The sequence below is a fragment of the Citrus clementina genome, unplaced genomic scaffold (genome assembly GCF_000493195.1).
Source record: "Citrus clementina cultivar Clemenules unplaced genomic scaffold, Citrus_clementina_v1.0 scaffold_6, whole genome shotgun sequence".
NCBI lineage: Eukaryota > Viridiplantae > Streptophyta > Magnoliopsida > Sapindales > Rutaceae > Citrus > Citrus x clementina.
Window position 1 is genome coordinate 19011904 of NW_006262139.1, and position 17832 is coordinate 19029735.

At 31.6% G+C, this 17832-nt stretch overlaps 1 protein-coding gene and 1 pseudogene across 2 annotated transcripts; one reads left to right on the top strand and one right to left on the bottom strand.

Annotated features, from left to right (window-relative positions):
* The first annotated feature begins 704 nt into the window (after positions 1-704).
* On the top strand, positions 705-2972 carry LOC18039762 (annotated as a pseudogene).
* Positions 2973-9758: 6786 nt separating this feature from the next.
* On the bottom strand, positions 9759-11849 carry LOC18039763. 2 transcript variants are annotated; one of them, XM_024182065.1, is made up of 5 exons: positions 11650-11849; positions 11440-11544; positions 11253-11293; positions 10712-10782; positions 9759-10595 (listed from the first exon to the last, which is right to left on the bottom strand). In XM_024182065.1, exons 1-5 carry the CDS (start codon positions 11668-11670, stop codon positions 9937-9939), a joined length of 897 nt encoding a protein of 298 aa, XP_024037833.1. In that variant the 5' UTR covers positions 11671-11849; the 3' UTR covers positions 9759-9936. The 2 variants fall into 2 exon arrangements, with proteins under 2 accessions (XP_024037833.1, XP_006429894.1); XM_006429831.2 differs by having other exon boundaries at positions 11440-11849.
* Between the last annotated feature and the right edge of the window lie 5983 nt (positions 11850-17832).

Sequence of the window (17832 nt, forward strand, 5' to 3'; positions counted from 1 at the left end):
GGACGAAGAGTGGAAGTATGTTATTTACTTACACTGAAAAGAAAGCATGGAATCGAAATCATAATCTAATTTGTGTGTTTACTTTATCTTGGATTGTGAGTAAATATTTTTAAATTATAGTTTTATCTTTATTTAAAGAATTGTAATTTTTAATTACAAAATTAATAAAAAATACATTTGAATAATAAAATATCTATTTTACTATATTTATAAATTAATCATAATTATTAATATTTATAATTATGTAAATCATAATTTTTTATTAATTTTAATTTTTAATTATGTAAATTAAAAATTATTGATAAGAGCAACACAAATAAAATATTATTATTTATAATATAGTACAAAATTAATATTTTCTTAGAATAAAATTATTATTATTAATTATTACTATTAAATAAATATAATACTATTTTTAAATAAATACAATAGTATTATATTTTTAAATAAAATAATATATAATAACATTATTAATTCTTTATTAATATAATAATATTATTTTTAAGTAATTTAAATTTAGAATAAATGTAAATTATTATTATTTTTTATTAAATATAATAATATTATATTTAAATAAATTTAATATTATTTTTTAAATAAATATAATTTATAAAATAATATAATAATATTATTTAAATAAATACGATATTATTAAGTATAAAAAATGAGTAATTAGAAGTGTATTTCCACTTACATAGAAGAGATGAGAATGGATGAAAGTTAGAATCTCACCCCCTACTCTAAAAATAAGTGAAACCTACTAAATGAAATTCCCCAATGATCCTGCTTAAAATATGTAAGTAAAGAATGAAGTAAGCAAGCATAGCATAATCTTCTTCTGGAGGAGCTAACGCCGTTCTCAGCAACATATACTGCCTTATCAACTGAGTCACAGCAATTAGTCTGGAGTTTCATCGTCAGTATCGTTACTTTAAAACCCAGGTTTCTTCCATTTCAATTTCCTCTTTTTGATTCTCAGTTATTGATGTGTTTCTACTGATTCTTTGGAATTGTAACTCTTGTTGCTGAGAAATTGATTGTGGGAAGACCCTCGACGAATAAAGAGGAACCATCTTATTAACGTAAAACTAGGGTTTCTTGATTTGGGGATTTTTTTAAGATTTTGTTACGGAGTTAAAGATCTTTTTTTTTCTGTTTTTCTGGGTTTGAAGAATCAGTAATAAAGGAAGTCTTTTTGGATTTGGGACTTTTGAATTTGTCGAAAAGACTAGGTCTTGTAACTGGGTTTGTTAGTTTGTTCAGTTTGAAATGGGTGAGGAGACTTCCGATACAGTGAATCTTGATTGGAATTTGAGTCATGGTCCTGAGGCTCAGTCAGGATCAATTGCAACTGAGGTTGTGAATTTGGATGATTGGGTTGATGATCCCATTGATAGAATTAGGGAAGGTATTAGGTTGAGGTCTTGACAGCAGTATAGATGGAGACAGGTTACAATCCCGCCTGTAAGTAGGAACCTTCCGATGGAATTGGATCAGCTGCTCAGCCATTCCGCTGATGTGCCTACTTTACAGACAGGTGAGGGCAGTCAGTAGTGTTGCTGCTGAGGAAAAATCCAATGAGGCACCGAAAACATGCGAAAACAACAATGGATGTTTGGAAGATGAAGTGTCAGATAAAAAAGATGATGATGAGAAAGGTAATGGAAATGATGGGAGTTTTTTCGATTGCAATATCTGTTTAGATTTGGCTAGGGACACCCCCCCCCCCCCCCTTGTGACTTGCTGTGTGTCACTTGTTCTGTTGGCCTTGCCTTTACCAACGGTTACATGTGCATTCAGATGCAAAGCAATATCCAGTGTGCGAGGGTGGGTCACAGTTAAGCATGTCACGCCTATGTATGGTTGTGAGAATAGCACACGTGAGTCAGAAAAGGACTTGAGTCTTAAGATCCCTCTTAGGCCGCAAGGATGGCGGCTTGAGAGTTAAAGGCAAACCATTCAGAGAACTGCTTACAGCTTCCACCAGAGGAGATGATCCATTGTCCTGGAAGTAGATTTGGTTTGGCTCATCATTTGACACCGCCACGTGATGGAAGCAGTGCCAGGGAAACAGGAGAAAGAGCTAATTCCTTGATAAATAGGATTCTGACATCCTGGGGTATTTGTGGAGAGCAAAACACAGATTCAGCTCTCCCAGATGATGTAGACGTGCATAGTGGCTCAAATGCTGAGGGGGAAGCCATTTGGCTCCGTTCTTTATTACTGCAAAGACAAGCACAAGCACATAGGGCTCCAACCTTTTCCTATTCATTTTCTTCTGCATTAAATTCAGCTGAAAGAGTGCAGGAAATCAAGAGCAACTTTCACCTCCAGTTGATGACAGAGATTTTTTCTCAGGCGTTGCTGCTATTATAGTGTCTAATGGACACTGCTGTGGAAATTGATTCCATGGTGTTACTTTCAACTTCATCCTCCCGGAGAAGAAGTGACAGTTCTAGGGTTTTGGATGTGGACAGTGGGCATTCAGGAACAATTCAAACAGAAGTAGATATGGAGCATGTGGATCAATCGAGTTATCTATTCACTGACTTGTACCTTTTAGTAGATTTAGCAAAGTCTTATTCAGGTAATAGTGATCATCAAAATCAAGAGCCGTCTGGATGCAATGTTGTTCACGATGTTGGAGAATTAGCTACAGAAATAATTCTGTGCTTGACAGAACTGCAGAAAGTTTGGAACCAGCTGCGAAGGGGGATCACAGGAAACCTAGTTTTGAATTTCATGTGGCCCTGAGTATAAGATTAATGAAGCGTTTTTAAATGAAGCTGGCATTGTTACTAATGAGAATCAAAGCAAGAACAAAATGAAGAAGAAAAATGAAACCAGAGATGGATTAAGCATTAAAAATCAGAGCTCTATACCAGATCCTGCAAGTTCGATTATTTTTGTATGATTTTCAAGATTTTTCTTTTTAATAGCTCATATAGGTGCATTTCATAATTTATATTCGATTATTGATCCCTCCGGTATTTATTTTAAAAATATAGTGTGTCATAAGTGCATATGTAAATGAAAAAAATCCCTTTACACAAATAGAAATTTGACAGAATTTTGGTAATCCTTGACTGTGTCTAAATTTTTAAGAATCTTTAACTTGTATCTTCACTAAACAAGTTAATTAAATCATTTTTTAAGCATTATAATTTATTGTAATCAGACATTTAATTTAAATCCAAGGTAGTGTTCATCGGTAAATGACTTCTAACTCACTCTTTTCATTTGCAGAATAAGTAAAACCTGTAATGATTGAGAAAATCTGTGAGATTAGACATATCCACTAGCGTAATCGTGGTTATAGATATCAATTAATGTTATGATGTTCATATATTGAATGTTACGAGTGCTTTGTCTCATCTGTCTCATCTTTAGGAATCTTAGGTAGCTTTTTTTTTTCCCTTTTTAAATCTAAATTTGGTTAAAGTATGAGTAGGTCTAAATACATTTGAATAACATGCTTATTTTTCTTTTTTTAATATATGAATAAAAGTGTTAAATTTTTTTCTCAAAAACAATTGAAATATGATATTTTGACTTATATAAACTCATAAATATTTATAATACTTATAATTATTGGTTAAATACATGAAATGTTATAAATAAATTATTTGATTAGAAAAACAAATTTGATAATATTTAACTTAACAAAGCATGAAAAATAAAATATATGTATCTAACATGTATCTTTTTACATGAATATATGATATTTATAATGTTATTTTTAGTATAATATATTGATTTCTTTTAATTATATAAGCTAAACATGAATTGTCTAATCATTTGAATTAAAACTAATGTATTAAATAAAATTCAAAATTTACTATAAAAATAGTAAATATAAATACAAAGAGATGGGCTATTATAAAACAAACTCACCTAAAATTCTACTATTCAAAAATAAATAAATAGTTGAATGCATGCATATAACCAAAAAAATGATGAATAAAAAATTAATAAAGGGATAATTTATATTATAAGAAATAAATTTATTTAAAAGGGATATTAATGAGAGAGAATATTAAAATTCCATTCAGTTATTTATTTAATAATTTGATAATTTATATTATAAGAAATAAATTTATTTAATAGGGATATTAATGAGAGAGAATATTAAAATTCCATTCAGTTGTTTTGCTATTCAAATAAAAAGGTCAAAACATTTAATTTTTTTCATTAACACTTAAACATCTTATAATATGTCATAGAGATTAAAAAAACAAACAAATTAAAAACTATAAATATCTTAAAATAATTAAAATTCAAACATCAGATAAAAAATAAAATAAACAACCTCTTATATTCAAGCTATAATCACAGTTTTTTTTCCATCACAGGGTTGGATTTTTTCATTACTTATGCTTTCACTTTGAGCAAGGTCAAGCAGATATTTGACAGTTAATATACAAAATAACTTATAAATTTACTACAAATGATTACTAATATCAACATGCATCGTGTTAAAAATTTATTATACCAAATGAGTTTTTGTGGAATGTCGAGTACAATTAATGCTACTGCAAATTGCTCATATATATGCCCATAAAAATAAATAAAATAAATATCAAGAATAAATACACTAGTACGAACGAACGAACGACAGTACATCTGTGTCGGGAACTCCAAAAAAAAAAACTTTATATATAATATATATATCATTTTACAATCATGTAAGAGTCAACAAAAAGAATTATCATGTGAAATTTAATATGACACATTCTTATAGGTGAATTGAATTATCAACTATTTGTCCTTCTATTTAATAAAATTCCAAAATATACAACATTTGTTTCCAGTTTTTAAAAGGTGATTGTCACTTACTCAGGATGGATGAAAAAAATGGGGGGGCAAAAGTCAAAATTGGATGCTAAATAAGACAAATCAAATGCCATATTAGGGTTCTTATCAGAAGAAAATTGTGGCACACGTCTGATACCAGCTATGCCCATAGAGAAAGTCTCAAGTGGTCTTAACACTCTTGATCAACACACCACGAACATATTATACGCCACCACATATGCACAAAGCATAAATAAATAAATAAAATTATCTCTGAATTTTAGATCATCATGAGTGCATTGTGCATGTATGTTTGTATATATGGATGAGATGACATGATAGTACTCGATACCACTTGAAACTCTCTTGTAGGTATAACAAAATTATATCATTTATGAGACAACTTAGCTCCAAAATTGGTGCAGCAACACGTATAACAATATTATTGCGTAATATATATATATATATATATATATATATATATATATATATATATATATATATATATATATGCGTGAAATTGTTTTGGTTTTGACTTCGTTGACAAAATAAGGTTTATTTGGTATTGAGTTGCTATAGGCATCACTAAAAAATTCTTCTAATTTTCCTCCTCAAATACTTATTAGTTTACTTATATGGTAAATAGAAATATGAAAAAGTAATTCACCTCCCAAAAGACTTTTCAAATAAAAATAAGTTTATATTATTTAATTAATTTTTTTTCTCCACCAAAATATTTCTCTCCCTTGAAAATTATAAAATAAAAAATAATATAATACTAAATTAAAGGTTTCAAAAGACTCTTCAAATGAGAGGTAAAATCTCATTTGAAAAGCCTTTTGGTGATGGTCTTATTAGTTACATCTATTGTAAAAATATTATATATATATATATATATATTGTAACTATAGAATAAAAGTTATTAGTGTGTAGTAAATATGACTTTTAAATATTAATTTTGACAAAAATAATAAAGATACTATAAGTTACAACTACCCAACCTCAATACCAAAGACAGCTTAAAACATGTTCTGTGATACAAATTACATAGAGCTAAGGTTCAAGTCTGCCCATGATTGAGATAGAGAAAAGTCAACGAAACTCAGCTAAACAAATATGTCTGATACCCAATCGAAACCAATCGTTAAGATGTACGGCTTTGAATTAGGTAGGTTTATTACTTTATTTTGTTGGATTTAAACTCAAAATTGACTATTAGTATTACTTAAGCCCAAAAGTGAAAAGGATACATTCACTCATGTTCATATTTTTCAAAGGAAAATAGTTAAAAAGATGGGTTAGGTAATGGAATCAATGTTTTCTTTATTTTTATTTTTATTTAAAAATGTACTTGATTTTGGGTTCGGGCTGATATGTGTTGGTATTAGTGAATCTGATCTAGAATTAGATGTCAATGAAGATCATTTTTTAATTAAAAATAATGCGAAACATTTCAAAATTTCATCTTATATAACATAGTTTCTATTAAACAGATGGTAAAATAATATGATTCATTAACTTAAACATCTGATGAATGATAATTTAATTAGATTAGCATATCAAAACTGTCCCACCCAAGATTTGTTGGACCGATCATTTATTCCATTTCTTATTTGAAGCGATTATATTTATTCAGCCTCAGATGTATTAACTGTATACGCACTGCTTTAAAAGAGCGCAATAGATACTATATTTGAATGGAGACATTCAATAGGACAGCTTTTGAGGCTTAGGCTCCACCTTAGCCAAAAGTTATCATTCTTCAAATGATTGTGGTTTTTATCTTAATTGTATGTGCTGTGCAGCACCCTGGCTGTTATAAGCTCACCGTCCCTGAACTGGCCACGTTGCATATATTAATTTTAATTAACCAACATGGTTAATGAGCTAAATTAGCAGTCTCTAACTGCCAGTAAAATTGATTAAACTGAGCAGAATTGACAAAAACTATGAATTTATAGAAGCATTTGATTTTGATGTGGTCGGAATATGTGAGAATTGTCTAACATTGAGTTTTTAAGATCAATATGCAGAGATGCTAACAACTCTTTAATTAATTAAGTTGGTCGATTGAACATGTTTTTTGTTTTTTTCTTTGAGATTTTCTCGTTGATGTAGGAGTAACTATTTATTATTTAATTTCAAATTTTTAAGGTAGACTTTAGTTTTGATGGTGTTAATCATGGACCACATATATACTGAAGATATGGTCTCATTTTTAACTCATGGTTGTCATATATAGATTAGATCCAAATTATTCAATATTTCTCAGTAAGTGAATGTATAATGGTATATCATAATATTTTTTGGCATACTTGGCCTATTGGCCATCCCAATCCTCTCTCTCTCTCTCTCTCTCTCTCTCTTCTCTTCTCTTCTCTTTTAAAATTAATCTCCATATACCCTTAACTAAATTTAGACCAAATTTTCTCTCTTTTCTTTTAATATTAATCCCCGTATATTATTAGATTTAAGGCAAATGTTTCAATGCCTGATATGAGCTTTAGTTAACGCATAATCTTTTATATCATGTATTACTAATCGGGTTCTCAAGAAAGCCTCTCACTTGCATTATTCTTAGCGTAAAATTTTCCATGTCAACATGTACCAATTGAAATTGTTAATAGTTCAATTCCTTCAATCCATCACCTTTTTTTCTTTCTAGCTTTATGTGTGAGGTTTCAAGGCAACTAGTTTAAGGAATGAGCATCTAATGTTTGTGGAAATGGGTTAGGCTACGGTCACCATCCTCGAGTCTCCATCCATCGTCACATTTAATGGCTATGGGCACAAAAACACCAATGTTGATGTCATCTCAACCACAGAAATATATGTATATATAGAGAGAGAGAAAGAGGGACACACACACATACACTCTCTTATACTTCATATTATGGTAAAGATTTTATATTTCTTTAATAATATTAACCTAAAGAACCCGATAATAAAGTGAAAGACATTCAAGTTTATATTAAAGTATCCATAAGTTAGTGGGTCCGGAGATTTTAGTAATTTAATATATAAAAAAGGTTCTTTTACCATATATGCATGCCAGTTTTCTCACTATATATTTGGAAGTAATAAGCAAATTAACTTCATTTCAAGTTTTCAACTACAAATCTGACTTGGAGGCACTGATACGTTGAAATAAAACTCCATCTCAAATTTCATTACAATTCTGTGCTTTCTTTCCTGAACACTTATAGTGAGGTGTCCGGACACTGATTTTGGAATTGTATTCTTTTTACCGGCAACCCGAGTTCAAATCTCAAATGGATAAGATCAAAATGTTAATTTGAATTTTATTCAATTCTTTATTTTTTTAATAATAAAAAATATTAATAAGAAACTGTAGATCAGATTTATGGTGAGTTTCATCTATCTTGTCTGTATAAATTATAAAGCCCAAATTTTATTTAGGTCAAATATTTATAAAAAAATATTTTTCCAATTTTTTATTATATTACAAAACTCTCTCTCTCTATATATATATATGTATGTATGTATGTATGTATCTTATACCATTTTGATATATCTTTTCAATTTAATCAATTACTACCCATAATGAAGACCAATCAAATACTTTGATTCGAACTTTTTTCAATATTTAACCTTAGCTCTTACTCCATATGATCATGATAGGATAATATCATTTCTGTCATTGAACATTAATCTGCAACTATTTACCGACCCTGATGAAACGTAATTATTAACCATAAAAAATTGAAGCAATCGTAGGCATAATTGTTTCTAAAAAATGGGGTGATAACACATACTTTGCTTGGTGACAAGCAAGCGTGTATATGTCTTCCTCACAAGATGCAAACCTGGCTCGTGGAGTCCTGTCAGTCGTGCATTGCTGTTCGTGATTTTGGAATTACTTTCATCTCTGCTTGTTCGTCACCTGCATCTGTTCGAATAATACATGAAAATTCAAATACGCCCCTCTAAGATTAAGATACGTGCAAATGCATCTAAATAATGGACTCTTTCATAAATGTATACGTTCCCATTTTATAAATTATAAATTCGGTCCTATACAGTGCTCCATAAAAAGAATGTATAGAAATTAAATTGTGTAAAGGATGCGATCATTCATTCGCACTTGAGATTTATTATAATATTATGTGATTCAATATAAAATACATTTTTTATGCCATGAAATGTTTAAAAGCTGAAAATTTCTTACAATCTTTTGCTGCAAAGATTGATTTATGTACTACGATACCCAACCTCTTACCTCCTGCTAAAGCCCTAGTAAGCACACAAGCCTTGGTTCTCAAATATAAACACATATTAAAGTGCTCTCCTAATTTCAACATTCGCAATTTAACTTTCATGAGTAAATTAATAACAAGTTCTCAATATGATATAATATAATCCCTTGTTGTTGACTGATACCATATAATAGCCGCCGCTCAGCAAAGGTATGAAATTGGTCAGTGGTGTACAAATTATTTACTTAAAACAGATCCCATTGTCCAACCATGATAATGGATTTTAGCAAGAAATTAGTGGCTATTTCTCATTTCATTGGCATTTTCTTGATAATTACTGACTTCAGTACTATATATACGTGGAAACTTTCAGCTATAACTTCAAAAACCCTGTGTAAATCAACGACTAATAGGTTAATCTAGAGAATTGTTTTAATCGATGGAGACACGTCATTAATATCTCAACAAAGCCGTGCCTAAATTTGAGAGTAATTACAATAATGACAGGGTTTACTTTCTCTTTTTTTAGTAATATTAATTACTAATTATCCCATTTTCCTTCATTAAGAGTTTCGTGTCCTTTCATTTGGTCAAAAGAGATACAGTAAGGGCCTCCCCAATGTTATTTCCCCCCATATTATAATATTTAATTTGTGGTTAAAATTATAAACAAATTTCGGCCTGATAATGAAGCATCAAATTAAAATGAAAAAACAAAAGTCCCATACACTTGTTTAATATTAAACCCATTCAGTCATATGATAACAAAATCAAAGCACTGAAACGCTTTCCCAAAGCAAAAATCCCTTCTTTAATAACAAGAAATCTCAAAAACAAGATCATTATGAAGTTGAAAAAACAGATGCACAAATGCTTCACAATTAACATGAAATAACGCATGGTTTAGTTGCATGCCCTAGGCATGTTATATATTATCAGCAGCAATAATGTCATTATTATCCTTTTGACCCAACAAACTACTTATCGATCGAGCTTTGACCATCCCAAGCTTCACTCTCTTCTTTGCACTCATCATCAACGGCTTCTCATCATCATCTGAAACAAGTTCTTGCTTCATTTTGCTTTCCTGCAACGTCGTCGTGGATGGAGAGCTCGATATTGCAAGCTTATTAGTAGCGGCAGCAGTAGTAGCAGTACTCTTGTTGCTCGATGCAGAACTGCCCAAATTAGACGAGCGGCTACGAACGCTGTTCATGCTTCTCAATCTTCCCTTGCCCAAATGATGCTCACAAAGAGAGTAACCCACAAGGGTTTGTTGGCAACATCTCCATCCTCGACCATTCACACGACTGCACCTCGAGCCCTCCATTATTGCACCACCTTTAGTACCTCTTTTATTCTTTGAACTAGTACTATTATTATCAACACTCTCTTTTGTTACTTCTCTTTCTTCTTCTTCTTCTTCTTCTTCTTGTTCTCCTTGTTCTTGCTGATCATTACCAGCAAATTTCTTGTTATTCAATTTCGTCTTCATTTTCTTAAAATTATCTTCATCATTCTCTCTTCTTGACGATCTCTTCTTCAATGGGAACGCTTTCTCTCCCTCACGCCATCTCCCAACAACTACATGCATTATTGCAAAAGTGCAATTATTCAAAAACAACAAAATGCATGAAATGAAAACCCAATATTTCATGTTCCTGGAATTATCATTTTCCATCTTTTAATAATAGAATTACCATGATGCGAAGAACTCAATTGAGAAAGAACTCCAGCGGCAGCTATTTCTGCACCCAAGATGCTATTCTTCCTAATAACAAATCAAAATCAAACCCAGAAAGAAAAAAGATGCATCGACAACCACATACACAAAAAATAATAATAATTATAATAGCCAAAAAGAAAAGGAAATGCAAATATATAGAGTAGGAGCCAAGATTTATATTGTAAGATGGGGACCATAAGTCACATGCTAACGTGCACCGCATGAAGCAAATATATTAGTTAGCCAAATATAGAAGAAAAAGAAAGAAAAAAAAATGACTACAAGATTAGATTAGATGGGAAGGTAAGGTATGGTGGCTAGCCTGCCTAGCCAAAGCTGATATAAAAATTAAACACCCCTAACACAGTATTTCCACTTACAGTATTTTTATTTTTTAATTCTTTATTAGGTGGGTAAAATAGAAAAAGACTAAATTCAATTTATGGGTCTCCTTTCTTTTTAACCTTTTTACTACAAGATTGATTTTTCATGAAAGATGTATTTAACTTTCTTACCTGCTATCATCACTCTTCTCTCCATTCTCATCTTCCAAAACCTGCGAAAAAAAAAATAAAAAAATATATATAAAAATTCTAACCCAAAAAAGCCTTAGCCCTTGTTGGTGCAAATCCAAGATAGCATTTTTATATATATATATATTTTATCTTTATGTTACACCACATTAAACAGAAGTGCACTCACCAAACAATCTTTATCCATTTGATCGAGGGTGTTTCCGCTTCCGATCGGTTGATTTGAATGATCAGACGGCTGAGAACAAACTGCATCAGCTTGCTGGGGGAGATTCTGATGTGGGTCGTGGCCAGGGTGAAGTTGCACCACCGGAGAGCCGTTATAGTGGGGATCTGAAGAGATGGGAATAGGAGATAAAGAAGAGAGTGGTAAGGGTACCTGTCTTTTCCTGATCCTCATCGGTGGTGATGGTGTGCTCAAGAGAGTAAAAGGATTTTCAATCTTGATTCTGATGACAAATCAAACACACAACAAAAGGAAGGAGGAGAAGGAGGAGGAGGAGTGCAAGGCTCAAAATAATTACACACTATGCATACAACAACAACACCAAGACCAAGAAAATTTTTATGTTTATTTTTGTTTTTTCTTCTCTCTCTAACTTTTATTTGTTGCACCACAGAAAGAAAGGAATAGTGAGGAGGAACACACGTGTAGGACGGGAGAGTGGCACGTGCGGGCGGTGACCGGTTAAGGGGAGTAGCCGGTGAAGGAGAGGAGGGATTGTAAGGAGAGGCGACTGGGTACGGACGAGGCGGGAGTGCCAGGGTGGAATCTGTGTGGAGTGAGAGAATACAAAATGATGGGAGTGGGTAGTTTTATCGTTTATACTTTTTAGAACCCCGGGCGTGGGTCCCACGTTAACAACGACCGAGATGCCCTCTCTTTTCTTTTCCCTTTTTTTTTTATTATTTATTTTCCTTTCTGTGAGTCCGCTGCTCCTCTCTCATTTTTGACTCCTTAATTTATTGTTATTATATTTAGTTGAAGTCTTTGTTAATGACTGCGCGGCTGCTGCCAAGGTACTGTAAACTAGGCTGGCCGGCCCACCAACATGTTGGGCCAGCCAGCTGCTGCGATGCAGAGTATCTTGTTTCTCGTGGTGTATACGAAAAGTTGTTTGGTGATCATGGAATATAATATTGTTATTTATCCATTTATTATTCACTACATGTGTATATCAATATATATGTTATCACAATTAGTTGAATCATACACATAATAATGAGTGAGTGAATGGAAAATAAACATAGTTCAGGAACACTCAAGAATTTTAAGGCGTATACTCTTTTATTTATTAAATTTTATATCCATGTGGTTCTATATAATTGAATAAAAGAAAATTAATTTTTCAGATTTCCACCTCTCTTGACATTCAAACCCAAATGACTTACTAATGAAAATTACTTGAAAGCCACTCATTGAAATTCAATTGATATGTGTGTGTCTATATCTATCTATCTATCTACACACACACACACACGTTAATTCAACAAAGAGAAGCTACATATATTTATGTTATGTGTTTTAATTTTTAATTTTTTTTTTTTTGGAAATCAACAAAACACTTTCTAAGTAGCTCTTAACATTTACTATATCAAATGAGGTAGCACTCTACACTCATGTATAGAATGGCAAAAATTGCAAGGGAAAAGTATGTAATTTTCTAAATTTTAAAATTTATCATTCAATGACTGAGTGTTATATTAGAATTTGAAATGAAAATTAGTGTAATATTGTTATATCTCTATTTAAAAAAAAAATTGAAGTGAATGTACATGTGATGTGATTTTAGTAGATGGTAGTAGGAACGAAACCAATTTTAAAATAGGATAACATGCTTGATAAGGCAAGGGGTACAAGTATCATTATCTTTGTAAGAACGTCCATGAATTTGATCAATTACCTTTCGGGTTTTATGAGCAGACATATATATATATGTTGACCTAAAGCAGATACTTCTTCTTTATTATTTACCATCTTTGCGGTCAAAGATAATTTATGGGAATAGATTTCTGGACTAATACTTGGTAGATCTCTTAAATTATACTAAAATTGTATATATATATATATATTGAATTTTAGTGAATGTCAGATTGCAGGTATCTTTGAATTGTAACCATTTAAGAAAAGAAAATCAATTGCCCTCAAAATTTTAGGAACATGGTGACCCACTGATTCGTCAATGAAATTTATTCCAAATCAAAATCACAATGGGCTAGGAAATACAGAATATGTTGGCCCAAAATGGGAAGGCCAGGCTAGGATATTCTGAACAATTGGACTAGATACTCTCTGAGTGGCTGATATATTCTCATAACTTTACTCTTTGCAATGCATGCGCAATCAATTTAATTCCCTATTTGTTTCATCTCATTTCTATTTGTTGTCAAAATGGTAATAGAGTGACCATACGATTTGACACAAACGATTAACAAAAACTTATAACTAGAAATTGTCAACTTGAAGCAATTGCGGCAATCTGTTTTGTCCACTCGGGAAGAGGTACCTTTGAGTGGAATGATCGAGCCACAAGATTCCAGGAAATAAAGAGCTCATCGCACATCTTGTATTTATAATTAAGCAAGAATCATATCATTAGTTGCCAAATTCGACCAAACAAACGTAAAGTACCTGGCAATTGTGCATTTTGCACTTTTCAATCTTATTGGGCGGCAGTGCGACCACTTTAAATTTTCCAAAGGTGAATAGCATCATGCATATCGATTAGATCGATTGCACTAAATTAATTACTTTTGGTTAAATATATCCTCCTCAACAAAGAGTTCTTGACCTAACAACAGTTTTAGTGCAAGCATCACAAGCTGGAGAGTTGTGGAAACACAAACATGAAAGCTGAAACAGTTCTGTTCCTGTGATTGCAAATGTTGACTGATGGTTCAACCAGAGTTGCTTGAATATGTAGAAAAAGAAGCAAGAAGATAAAAGAATAAAAAATAAAAATAAAAAGAAACGATAAGAATTTTTTAATTATCCAACTTCTAGATAGTTGCGGTAACGTACTTTGTTAGCGCAGAGAGCCGGAGAACTAATGATAATTGTCCCATTTCTTCTGTTATAAAAACCATTTCTACTCATTTCGGTTCACTCATTAATTAACATGTAAGAAAAGGAAGCTGCCGCAGGAGCTTAATTTACAAATATGCCAAACAAAAAGAAGCTTTGTTTCAGTACTCAACTACAAGAAACTACCATCACGATGGCTTGAATCATTAGTTATGAATAAAAATAATATTTGGCTACCATCTATCTCTGACGTCCGGTCCAGACTTGACATTTTTTTTTTTTTTTTTTTAATCTTTCTTCAATTTGTTATCATCCTCTATTTCTGTCTATTTCGGTCCATGTCTCTTTTTTGAGATAAGCTGCTATGATCAAACATGATCATACACGTTTGAAAGTGAGTAATCTTAACCTCCTATTGATCATCTGCAATCTACAACTAGCCTATATAAACCAAGAAGATCATGCACGACCACTTTATTTTTTGCAGTAAATTAATTAATTTGGACCAGAGCAAAGCCGGGCATATATTATATACAGTTGCAAAGGTGAATCATGGGATCGTACGTGGTGCACATTTTGCAAAAATAGTTCTATCATCCATATATGATTTACCCTCTATGCATGGGACCAACTTCAAGTGTTGTGTAATTGGTGTTGAGAAAGAAAAATTATCTTTGCATCATCGTCGCAAGTTCTTATAACTAGCAAAAGATTTTGATAATAGAATTGCAAAACATTTAATTTAATTTATTTTTTATTTTTGGCGACTAAAGCACTACGTTGTTACAGAGATAAAATTTATTAAAAAATGTATACTAAAAGATAGTTTACCCACTGAAAATGAAAACAATTATTTACCAAGTAAATTCTCTAAATTTAACAGAAATGAAATTGAAAATCAATGAGAAAATAAAATTAAGAAATTTGTCATTCATGGTCGACATGGATGTATGACTTATCGTAGATTTTATTTCACAAAGGATGACTTTCGCTATGTCTGTTTCACGTGGGATGACTCCTAGCACATCCTGATCAACAACAGCTTAGCTCGTTTGACCCACTTGCCCACTCTCCGAGCCCGAACTTTCTACGCGTAAAATGCTCGATGAAATTCCTAAAACAAATATCTGTCGTTGGATTGTTCCCATTGAGTTAAAAAGCACAAGGGTGTACCAAAAACTAGAGCAAAACCTTTTAATTATATCCAATTGATAATATATTATGCAGAAGATCAACATTTTTTCAGCAAGAGAGACTTGAAAAGACAACCAATATTTTCCATATCCCTAGGGATCTCTTCTACAAGATTCACTCCACTCTCCACAATTTTCTCATTATAAATTATATTGCATTGAGGAAAGAGTCTTTCTCGCTCCCTGATTTATTGTCGCTCCTTTTTTTTTTTTATTTAGTTTAATGACAACTCAAATTCCCTCTCTGTTTATGTGAGTGGAATTCAAATGCAGACCTTTCATTTTCAACACAAAAAATTTTATCGGTTGAACGAGTTAATATCCACTTCTTTTTTTATATTTACACAATGGTATAAATCTTACAATACAATGACTATTATGAATTCTCCTTTCAACACACTCCTTGTAGCAAGTAAAATATAAAATTTTAATAGTTATTGAATAAAACTGAATATTTATTTAACTTAAAACTATATTACATTACAAAATCCACACTTGAAAAGTACCTACTTTTATCGAATCAACATGGGATCTTTGAAATCACAGGAACTTTATTTCTTTTAAATTGAATATAAACTTGCGAAAAAAGGACAAAGATGGATGTAGTTTACCACTCTCGTTGTATCCATGCACCGCGTTGGGAGGGACATATGATTAAAATTCAACGCAAAAACATTCTCAAAAGCAAATACCCTCCCATTCTCCAAAAAAAAAAGAAAAAAGAATTTGCCATTTTGGTTCTCCTCATAATGTACTCTTTAATTTATTGAATACTAGTTTGCTTTTAAAGAAAACAGATTCATAATATAATTTTATCCATAAGATAATAAAACAAATCTAGATCAAGTGATTGGGCAATTATAGTCAAGCATGCGTATGGATTCAACGTTTGTTGTCAAGTACCAACCACTCTAATGTCTATTCTACCGAACCCTAGACACGGGCTCTTTTTAATTGACGGCCACTCGATTATTCTAAGCACTTGTTCAAGAACATGGCATTACTTTTTCGATATTATTATGGCAATCATCATTTTACTTTGTCTTTGTTTTCTTTTTTTTTCTTTTCCTTTTTTTTCTCTTTAACACTTTCTTTAACAAAATGTCGATGGTGCTACATGTACGTTTTGCAAGATGCAATGTGATCGCAGCTAGCCGAATTGTTCTCTTCTAATTAATATCATTCGTAAGTAGAAATGATTAAAACATGAGTTCAAGCCGCAGGTTCAATCAAAATTTAGTTTTTTTTTTTTATTAATACGATCTTTTAAATATATATGTTAGGCACCATCAATTAAAATCGATTACATTTCTTCAAACCAAATGACTATCAAATTGATAGCGATCGATGTTCAAGGATACACGGAATTTAATTTATGATGTGTTTTATTACTCTACATTAGTACATGAGATCAAGTCATACACCATCATGCATATATAATAACGTGAATATGATTTTACAGTACATGTTACCCGATAGTTTCATTTCAATGAGAAATTTTTTGTACACGAAACCATGTGACTCCCTCAGTTTGCGGACAACTTATTCATAAACAAGCGCAAAGAAAGTAAAAATACCTAATTATTTAGAAAAAAAAAAAAAAAAAACAGTACATATATGGAATAGCTTTTGCCACTTCAAATCAACAAGACCAGCAAGAAAGATGTTTCCCAACAGTAATCATAAACGTCGATGTCAGGGTGACACTAATTTTGAGCAGACAATTAATAAAGATTCTTCGCGCAATTGGTGGATTCAGTTCAGCCGAGCTGTGGGCAACTGTAGCAAGTCTTGTTCTTTAAGTTTCCTCCTCCTCCTGTTTATGAATATGATAAAGATTTGAGACAGTTTCCACCGACGCTTTTGATTTATCATATCAATTGAGACTCCAGTTATTCATACTCTATGTGATTTACGCGTTCGATAGTTTTACAAGAAAACAACTGGGTTCCATTAGCTGAAAAGTACAATTTCAGAAAACAATAATTTTGATTTGAAGAATTATCATCTAAGCCCCTAAGGTTTTTTTTTTTTTAATTCATTTGAAGTAAGTCTATCATCTAACCTCAGTTTATCTAACCAAATTACCTTTACAATTCTCAATTTTTTGAAATAAAAACGGTAAAATATGTAAATTCAAGTAAGGCACATTTCAATTGTCCCAGACTCCATTTCAGAATATTGCCAATATATAAATTCAAGAAAAGTATATTCAATCATTCTAAATACAAATTACAGCTGCCAACTGACACATTAAGAAATTTTCATTTTGCAGCTGCATTGTGGTAGCCAAGCTATTTGGTTACCACAGCACAGCACTTTCAAAGTGCCCCTCAGCCGCAAT

What these genes read in the sequence shown, in the direction of transcription:
- LOC18039763 (XM_006429831.2), bottom strand. Translation starts at nt 11,670, where the DNA reads ATGAGGATCAGGAAAAGACAGGTACCCTTACCACTCTCTTCTTTATCT. An exon ending in AAATGGATAAAGATTGTTTG is followed by an intron (nt 11,294 to 11,439) that starts GTGAGTGCACTT and finishes TTTTTTTCGCAG; the next exon opens with GTTTTGGAAGATGAGAATGG. An exon ending in GAGAAGAGTGATGATAGCAG is followed by an intron (nt 10,783 to 11,252) that starts GTAAGAAAGTTA and finishes ATTTGTTATTAG; the next exon opens with GAAGAATAGCATCTTGGGTG.